The sequence below is a fragment of the Colletotrichum navitas genome, assembly GCF_030913465.1.
Source record: "Colletotrichum navitas strain CBS 125086 chromosome Unknown LY79scaffold_66, whole genome shotgun sequence".
In the NCBI taxonomy this organism is placed as follows: Eukaryota; Fungi; Ascomycota; class Sordariomycetes; order Glomerellales; family Glomerellaceae; genus Colletotrichum; species Colletotrichum navitas.
In genome coordinates, this window is record NW_026850612.1 from 222,011 (window position 1) to 232,563 (window position 10,553).

The 10,553-nt window shown below is 32.0% G+C and overlaps 1 protein-coding gene across 1 annotated transcript; it reads left to right on the plus strand.

Moving 5' to 3' along the window:
- Positions 1 to 1,055: 1,055 nt before the first annotated feature.
- LY79DRAFT_344246 (uncharacterized protein) lies at positions 1,056 to 2,242 on the plus strand. The gene is made up of 2 exons (XM_060552597.1): positions 1,056 to 1,386; positions 1,450 to 2,242. The coding sequence occupies exons 1-2, from the start codon at positions 1,343 to 1,345 to the stop codon at positions 2,030 to 2,032; spliced, it is 627 nt and encodes a 208-aa protein (XP_060410624.1). The 5' UTR covers positions 1,056 to 1,342; the 3' UTR covers positions 2,033 to 2,242.
- Positions 2,243 to 10,553: the final 8,311 nt, after the last annotated feature.

Consider the following 10,553-nt stretch of genomic DNA (forward strand, 5'->3'; position numbering starts at 1 on the left):
TACGTCATGGAATCGCTGAATGGCATACATGTGGAAAAGCAAGATGAGCATGCAGCCCTGCAAGCGGGCCCCTCGTTAGAAGCCGTCCTGGCGTGCGTCGCGTGTGGACAGCGAGTGAGCTTACGCAGTACCCCTAGTCTTCCGTACTGCTCGGTTGCGAAACGGCAATGGGTAAGGGCGTGTCGGCACAATGATTACAATGCAAGGCCATCGGTAAGCTCCTTGCAGAGCACGGAGTGCAATGGAACGTGACAGCGAACCCGCTGATGCTGCAGGTCTCATAGATAGGGCTGGGATGGAGTATGGAACAGGTCGCTGAGGGGCAGACGGTATGCAGAGCACCACCGGGGGGGCCAATGGCTCTTGAGGACCAGATAGCCGGCAATGCTATTCAGGGTGCCGTAAGCCCAAATCCCGAATCCCACCCCCTTCTCTCTCTGCGGCTGCGCGTAACCAACGGTATGGCCAATAAGAGGGGAGGCGATCCATCACTTGACGGGCCGCCCTATCAGATGTCAAACGGGCACATGCTGACTTGCGTGTTATCCTCACCGCCGGCGCGGTGTACGCCGGGCCCTGCCCTGTGCCACGACGCGCGCGTCGCATCATTGGCCTGTGGCGCGCGCCCCGTGTGTTGGAAGTGGCAACGACTCTTACACGGGCAGAGCGTGTGTGGCTTCTCCTGCTTCTTGCTGCGTGCTCTACATACAGTACTGCGCGCTGGGCTTGCTCCGAGGTGCAGCGGTGCTACCTATTCCCTGTCGTATCCGAGCCACGGAGTTCGGTCGGCGATGAGTGGTGGGAATTTGCCGAGACGCGAGAGGGAGGCATGTGGAGGGCATATTTCGGGGTGCACCGAGACACGCCGTCTGCAACCCTTACGCGGCAGGTTATGTATGCTATGCAAGCGAAAACTCCACCGTCACCCGTGGTTTGTGATGACGATGCCGCAACCGACGATGTTGTTCCTGGCCTGGTTGGGTCGGTCTTCGCGGGATTCCCGTTGGGGCTTGCTGATTTCCATCACGTCCCCTAGCCGCCCCCCCCCCCCCCCCCGGGAATTTCCGCTTGACGCTGAGTAATTTTAATATGCACAACGCCTTGCGGTGGACAGGGGAGGTCTTTCAATTCACCCAGGACGGGAAATTGTAAGGGAATAAAAGCAAAACTGTTCATCCATTAGGCTTGACGACATGTCTGCTTGATATCTGGTGTTATACCGCCCTTTCTAGCGTGCTTCCACCTGGCGGAATCCCGCTTCCTCAAATCCGCTAGCATGATCCGTGCATGGATTCTTAACCTTCTAGCGTGCTTCTAGCGTGGTATCCAGTCGACAGGGGCCATGAATTTTCAACATGCGTGGGTCGTTGATTTACAATGCCCAATGTACGTAATGGGACCGTAGGGTGGAAAGGTGAGGACGCTCTTGCCAGGGCTGATGCGCGACAGGGCTCATGGCTGTCAGAGAGCAGACACGCATCCAACCAGAGAGAGGGCGGAGGGAGGACGGGCCACGCGAGGAGTTTTCTTCTCTTTCGTCCCGATCCCCTTGGGCACCTCGATGCATCAGGCATTTGGGCAGGATTCCCATGGTTTGTTTCCGGGCCACAGCCCAAGAGATGCGCCAAGTGGGTTTGTTTGTTGTTGTATAGCAATCACTTTGTATTTTGCCTCTTTCCTTCTCTGGAAGATGGAGAAAATTTTCACTCCTCACAGGCCTTTTCCACACGTTTTGACGTCAGTATACGAGCCGCTTTTTGTGGGCGGTCGTCAAACGGGTCTCGTTGTGTGGGTATCATTTTGCCCGTTGTGGATATATCGGAGAAAAATGAAAGAAAAAATCAGCATTTTTCTTCAGCATCTCCGCTTCTCGTTGGTCCGCAATGCTCTCCCTTCCCCTCCACGGTTTGTGGACCAGCATGTTCTAGACGGGACTTACAAGACTCTGTCTGCACCACGACTACACTACACCGTACACCCACGTGGAGAGGTATCCAGAGATGACAAACTCTTGCAGAGGGCGTGGGCGTAGTATACGCCTCGACGGAAAGGCGGTCCCCTGTTCTTGGGACGAGATTGCCTGTACGGATTATCCGTGTGATGGCATTGTAATCATGATGACATTTTATCCCAACGGGGAACCGGACAGAAACTGGCGCCGAGACCGATTGGTCCCAGTCACGCTGGGGCCTCCTGGAGACCGTCACGTTTGATGTGGGAGCCTTGCGATGGGGAAGGGGGGTTCGGAGACCTGACAGGTCGCCCATTCGTGGCTCCGGGGAGCGTGTACAATACGGTATGTGTTCTGGAACCCCCGATATTTCGACTCAACCGCGTCCCAGCCCCTGGGGAGTCCGAACTAGTAAGCTGAACCGCGCTGGAATGTCGTTGGATCGGCCACATGGGCTGAAGATGAATCTGCAGCCCGCGGCTCGAGCTATCGAGGAGGCGGGATACGAACAAACGCAATAAAGAGCAGACGTGCTCTGCACGTCTCACAAAGCCGCCAATATTTACCGATGCAGCTTCCTCACCGCCGAGACCTGCATTTGACGTGAGGAGGCAGCATGCTTCTGCTGCTGTGTGCGAGGTCCGACTCTGGCCTGGCCCCCCTGCTGGCTGAGCTCAGCTTGCCGGACCAGGAGGATGCGGATTGGTCGGTCTGCACCGCCAACCTGGGCCAGGTTTTTCTTTTCTCGACATCCGAGACACCTCCTTCTTTGGATCAAACATGTCTCCAAGAGGAGGTCGGGGACCGCACCGCCCAGGACGCACATGCGAAAACACTGTAATCTCGGCGCGGGTATTTTGAGAAGCAAAATAGAAGGGAAGACCTAGAAAGAAATAAACACGGCAGCGTCACACGACTTATTCCCCTTCGTCGGAGACTTCCCAGTGCGCAAAACAGGTTCCGTTCCTGGCTCCAGGTCGACGAGCTTGTCATGTCTCACTGCGGCAGCGCCCCTTGCTGGTTTCCAGAGAGGGAGCCGGGTCCCCCGCCGTACATGTTTCCTGGTTCTCGGGACCACTGCTGGGCATGGTGTGCTGGCTCTGTCTCGGTGTAAGCTTACTCTGCGGCCCCCTCCGAGCGAGGCAGCCGGTGAGCGCCATCTCTACCCAGCCGCATTGGCTGAGAGGGATTGTGTACGGCAGCCTGCAGGGCTTACTCCGTCAAAACAGGGAAGGGGCTACACCTACCCCTCCTGCCACTACACGTAAAATACTAATTAAATATATATACTTCTGTAAATAAAATAAATCTATATCCTCTAATTAGTTAAATAAGGTCTATATGTCTACTACCCCTCTATTAATCCCTTTTAATTACTAGTAACTTTCTAATTCTTCTTTTTTTTTTATACCTTTATAACTTTTATAAGTTATCTTTAACTTTAACCTATAATACTATATAATCTTTACTAATTTATATTATTTTAATATAAGATATAGAATCTTTAAGTTATTATAAGTAAAATAATATATTTTTTTATTTTTTTATTATAGTATATATTAATTAGTAATAATTAGTAGCTTTTTACTAGTTTTTTTTTAGTTATATTACTTTAATTATACCTTTTTATATAACTTTACTTTTACTTTTTACTTTTTTTTAGAATTTAGCTAACTTTTATAATATTTAGTATAACTTTATATATACTTAGTATTATATTTATAAATATAATAATTTCCTTATATTTATAAGAACTTTTATATAAGCCTTTATAAATAAATATAAGTATAAGTAAGCCTAGTTATAATATTTTTAAGTATCCTAAAGTTAATTAGAGGTATAAACCTCCCTAAGGACCTTAGTAAAGGTAATTAGCTAGTATACTTATCTAAGTTAGCCTATATTACTTTATAGGCTTTTATATATATATATATAATCCTATAACCCTCTATATAAGGCACTACTAACTCTTATAAAGCTACTATTACTTATACTAGTTTTACTATATCTTTATATATTACTTTTTATAAGCCTCTCCTTAAAGTATATTCTCTTATATAACTTTATATATTTATATATAGGCTTATATACTTAATAAGTAAAGTATATAATTAAGTTTTATACTATAATTAAGAATAAAGCTATATACTTTTATAACTTTAATTTTAGCTATATATAGAATACTAATATAGTTATAATCTATATATATAGAACTAAGAAAACTAGTATAAATATATATAAAAACTATAAGAAGTTACTTAGTTTTTTTATAACTTATATTTAGCTTATAAAGAATAGTATATATAGTAACTACTACTATAATAGTAGTATAAGTATATACTCTTTTAGTAAGTCCTATATATACCTATAATAACTCCCTAAGGCCTTATACTAACCTATACAAGAGTATACTACTAAGTGCACTAGTAGCTTAACTTTTATAAGCCTATATAAGCTTAAGGTCTCCTATATAAAGGTAGACTTTCTTATAATAATCTATAATATTTATCCTAAGTAGCTTTAGGTCTTAGGTAATACCTTAGTAGGTGTTATAAATAAGCTTAATAATATTAACTATAGTAAGCTTTTATATAATTCTATATCTTCTCCTATATAATACTTATAGTTCTATATAGACCTTAATACTCTTATACGCTTTCTAAAGCCTAAGTCTAAAAGTAAGTAAAATAAGTAAGTTATTTATAGCTTTATATATAATTATATACTTCTATATAGTTAGTTAAGCTTTACTCTTAAATTTATTAGTTAAGTATCTTTTTAAGTAAAAAGTTATAGATATATATAGATATATATAAGAGTTAATAGAACCCTATAAATAAAAGTATAATTAAGGTATTTAAGGTAGGTTTTTTTAAGTATAAGTACCTTTATATATATATATATAAAGGCTTATAGATCTACTTTACCTTTAAGTTTTTTAGGTTTTTAATACCTAAAATAAACTAATTTATATAACTTTATATACCTTTATAATATATATTTATAGAATACTATAACTATATATTAACCTTAAGCTATTTTATACTAATATTTATAAGAAGTTTTAGGCTAACTAAAAATATTTAGTAATTATAACCTTTTTTTTAAATCTAAATTAATTATAATATCTTTATTAACCTTTAAATATTGCCTATAGAAATAGAACTTTTACTATAAAATCTAAACTAAATTTTTAATACTACTCCTTTACTATATCTTTAAGCTATTTTTTAACTAATAACTTATAGATAAGTATATACTTATTACACTTAAAAATAAAGGCTTTTAAATATTACTAACTAGTCTAGTTAACCTCTAAAAAGGCTACTAATTATAGTAGTAATAATTAAAAAAGTAACTTACTATAGCTTATAGTAAAGTAACTAAATACTTCTATATAAATAATAATAATACTTACTAGATTTATACTTTTAGCTATAAGTTTCTTTATACCTATATATAATAATAAAGGTATATTATTAGCTATAATATATTATTTAAAGAATATTATAAAGTTTTCTTAGATAAGGTTAATAACTAGCTTAATAAGTTATAATACTAATATAAAGGCTATATAACTATAAGACCTAATTATATTTAGTCTATTAATATATATAATAAACTTCTTTTATAAGGATTTAAAATCTATATTAGTATTAATATATACTCCTAGTATATTATATAGTTTTATATAAGAGTTAAAGTATATACTGCCTAGGCTATACTATACTAATATCTTTAGGTTATTTTCTAATAAAGTATTATACCTTATAAAATATAGTTAGATTATAGTGTTAAGACTATACTAGTAGCTAAAGGCTATTACTTTTTATTATAAGACTATATAAAACCTAACCCTTTAACACTTAATTAAAGTATTCTAATATAGTTTTATAATTATTAGATCTTTAGTAAAAGTATTTATAATATTAAAATTAAGAGTTAGTAAAAATAACTTTATTAGGTAACTTTAGCTTAATAGTGTATAAGTATATATACTTAAATATAGGAATATTACTAATAGCTAAATAAAAATACTTTAGTTAACTATAAATATTTAAGTTATTTAACCTAAACTCCTTTTCTAATAAGGTTATACTATTATTTATCTTTATACCTTTAATCTATAAGGACTTTACTAATTTTATAAATATCTAAAATAACTATTAAATTTACTTATAGAAAAGTTAGCTAAATATAGTCCTTAGGTAACCTTAGTAACTTTATTACTATCCTAATTAAGAGACTACTTAAGACTATTTACACCTATATAACCTTATAAAGCTTTAGATAATATTAGATATCTTAGGCTAAGATATAATATTAATATTACTTAATTAGTATTTACTAAATAAAACCTTTTAGCTTTATAAGAGGCTTCTTAAGGGTATAAGTAACTTTACTAAGGTTACTTACTTTAAAGAAGATATATATTTATAGGTTAAAGTATATAAGTTCTTATAGTATTACTTAGATCTATATTATTAGTCTAGTGCTTAGCTAGTAATTTTATAGTTAAAATAGTAAATAAGTGTTAGTTTTTACTAGTTAATTAATAGGATCCTATATCTTATGATATTACAAAGGTTAAAAAAAGGTAGTTAAATTTATAGTTATTAATAGTTAACTAGTTAACAAAGTAAAGTAGGAGCATAAGTGTAGTAGTACCCTTGCGTATAGGCAAGAGTAAGGATTCTACTAGTAGGCAGTGTATTATATAACCTACTACCTTTAGCTATATTACCTATATACTAACACTAGTAACTTTCTTGTGTAGTAAAAGTCACTAGTGCTCTTATTCCTCCTAAAAAGCCTAAAAATATAATAAAAACAAGAAAAGTAAAAGTATTACACTTTTTATAGTTATATACTATTATAAATTTATTTATTTATTTACTTAGTAAAGATAGGCTTATACTATTTTATTTAGGTATATTTCTCTTTAGCTATAGCTATTAAAAGTATATACCTACGTTAAATAAATTTAACTACTATTAATCTATATAGTTTATATAACCTATTTCTTTTTTTAAGTGTCTATTATCCTATATCCTATTATTTTTATTATTTCTTATTATATTTATATAACTTATCTCTTTATCTATATCTTTACTTTATTATAAAAAATAAGACTCTTAAGTGCTTAGTTTAGTAAAAACTTTATAAACCTATTAGTAAGGTTATTATTACTATAGATCTATTATACCTTAAAGAGCTTATATTACTTATATAATTATTATAGTACTATAATATTAATTATTAAGCGCTTTTTATAGGTAGTACTTAACTTTACTAGGCACTTATATAGTAAGTATAAGTTAGTATAGGTAATAGTAAGGATTAATAGGTTACTAAGCTTATTTACTACTATTATAATAGTTATAGAGAGAGTATACACTATATTAACGCCTATAACTATACTATAGACTTCTAATATAAGAACACTTTATATTACTTATTTAGATTTAGTTAATAAAAATAAAAGATATTACTATAAAAAGTAAACTTACTTTACTAATTATTAACCTTTTTATTAATAAAAAGATAATAAATCTTAACTATAAAGTTAAGTTATAATTATTAATAAAAGATTTATTAATAAATATAAAAAGCTTTATATTAAGTAGGTTAAAGGGAATAAAGGTAAGGCTATAGTTAAGTATATTTATTTACTACTAAATTCTTTAGTTAAGTTATTAAATAGCTTTACTATCTAGCTCTTTATACTAAGCTACAGTAGATAAGTTAAAGTATACTTTAGGCTAATAAATAAAAGCAATATATATACCTTAAGTGTACTACTAGATATAGTCTTACTAGGCTATAGGTAATTTCTTGTTAATAAGTCTTAGCTTTACGCCTTAGCCTTTCTAGTAAAGTGTAATAGAGGTGTCTTTAGCTAAAGTTAATAAGATAATTCTTCTATTAAATACTAAAGGTTTATTCTCTATAAGTAAAATTTTCTCTTTTATAAAAAGCTTTACCTTAGTAAGCTTATTATCTTTATAGTTAGAGAAATTAACACTAGTTAAGCTAATTATATTATCTATTTATATCTTAATTATTATAAAGTTAAGGTTTTTTATAAATAAAAGGAGTAAGTATAGGTTATATAAAGTAGTAACTATATTAAGCTTTTTATAGTAGTAGTAGTTATAGGTTACCTACTAATAAGTACCTACTTTAGTAAGGCTATATAATAGCTTTACTACCTTTATAATAGTACCTTAAAGGTAATAATTATAGATTTAAAGAGGAAGTTATATATAGATAGTATAGTTAAGTTATAAAGTTAACTATATATAGGCCTATATCATATCTTATAGCTATATTACTTTACTATTAGCTATAAAAGAAAAGGTAAGTATAAGAATTATACACTAGCTAGCTCTTTAAATTATAGGTAACTAAACTAGTAAGGTTTTTTACTATTATTACTATAACCTTATACTATAAGTTATAATTTCTTATATAGCTTATTATTTTTACCTTTAACTTTATTAATAAGGTAAAATTTAAAGATATAGCCTTAATAAATAAAAGGATTATATATAATAATCTTAAATATACTATAGTTAATAAGGCCTTAGATCTTATTTTTACTTAACTATTTAAAAGGCTTACTAAGTGTAATAATAATACCTTAGTTATATAGTTATTATATAAGTGCTAAGTCTACTTTTTCTTTAGCTAAGAGAAAAGCACTAAAGGGTTTATCTATTTTCTATAGTAGTATATTAACTAGGGTCTTATATAGTTACCTATAGGTATACTATAAAGGAGGAGAAGTTACTATTTAGATAGGTTTTCCTATTCTTATAGTAATAATAATAGTATTCTTTACACGTTTACTAGTGTAGTTAGTATTTATAGGTTAGTTAAGTTAAAGATTTATATTAGTAGGCTTATTTACTTTTTTCTTAGTGTAGTAAGGTTTAATTAAGGTAAAATAGAAGTTATATAGGCTATTAATATTAATAGTATAATCTTTACTATTAATAAATAGTAGGTAGTATAGGCTAGACTATTTACCCTTCTTACACTATACTTATACTTTACTACCTAATAGTAAGTCTTTAATAGTAAAAGTATCTAGGCTATTATATACCTTAAGTGCCTTATAAACTTAGTGTATTATATAGCTCTTGTAGAGGTTATTAGTAGCCTTCTAGATAATAGCTACCTATTAAATAATATTAAGTAAAAAAGTAAAGTTAGTAGTTATACAGGGGTAAACGCTAAATACTAAGAGGGTTAGTATAAGGCTATTAGGGCCTATAGTATTATTAACTACCTTAACTATACTTTAAAAAATAAATCTATAGTTAGTAGTTAAGTACTCTTTATATATAATTTTATAGGCTTATTAGAGCACTATATAGTATTATTTAACCTTTTTAACGCTATAGTATACCTTAATAAGGATAATCTTAACTTTAACGCCTATTATATAGGCTTTATATAAAAATTTAGTTATAGTAAAGTTTTTGCCTATATTAGTAATAATCTAGTCTAGAGGTCCTTAGTAAATATTAATCTAGTAGTAATAAAGTGCCTCTTATATAGTCTTTATAGAAATATTATAAAGAAAGTATACTATATTAAAGGCAGTTATAGTATTAATAATATGAAGAACTAGTTAGTTACTTTTAAGGTATATAATATTAATAATAACCTTATAGTTAAAAAAGTAGTTATTATATAAGGTAAATTTAAATTATAAAGGTGCCTTTTTATAAAGCTAGTAGTAATAGTAGTATTTAGTTAAGTACTTAATAGCCTTAACCTTAACCTTATAACTAGCCTTATAAAGAACCTTATAAAAGCAGTAGACTAATAGGTGCCTAAATTATTAGTAAAGTTATTATAACTCTATATTAGTTAAATAGTAACTAGTAAAGCTATATTTAAGTAAGCTAAAGAGTATTTATAGATATCTTTATTTTTATATAACTAGTACTATAATATTACCTTATTAAAGGGTGTTTATAAGGTTATTAAAGTAAATAAGTAGTTTTTAGAGGCAAAAGGGGCAAATAAGAGATAGGAGATAGGAGATAAGATATAAAGGTAGTATATTGTTATAGATATAATAGAAGAGCTTATAGATCTAACTATCTAACTAGACCTAGGGATATAAGGGAATTACTTATACCTATATCTTAGGTATTCTAAGGATTTCTTTAGTATTCTAGGTTATTAAGTAGGTTATTAGGATGCAGGGTATTGTTTTACCTGCAGTAGGGTATTGTTTTATCTGTTTACCTTATGTAACCTAGAACTGTATTCTTAATTCCTTAGAGAAGGAGAAGGTCTTACTTAAAAGACCTATTCTTTATATATAAATATTATTGTTATATAGTATATATAGCCGTTTTCTAAGTAGTTATTCTTATATCTAGTGTATACAGTGTATACAGTATTATTAATACTGTATTATATATTCTACTTCTTTATTATATTATTATCTTATTTTTATGTATATAAGGTCTTTAAACTTTAATATCTAATACCCCCCTTAAGGTATATATAATTTATTATATATAGCTTATCTATAAAAACCTTAATAAGAAAAATCAAAATAGCTATTTATTATTAAGTA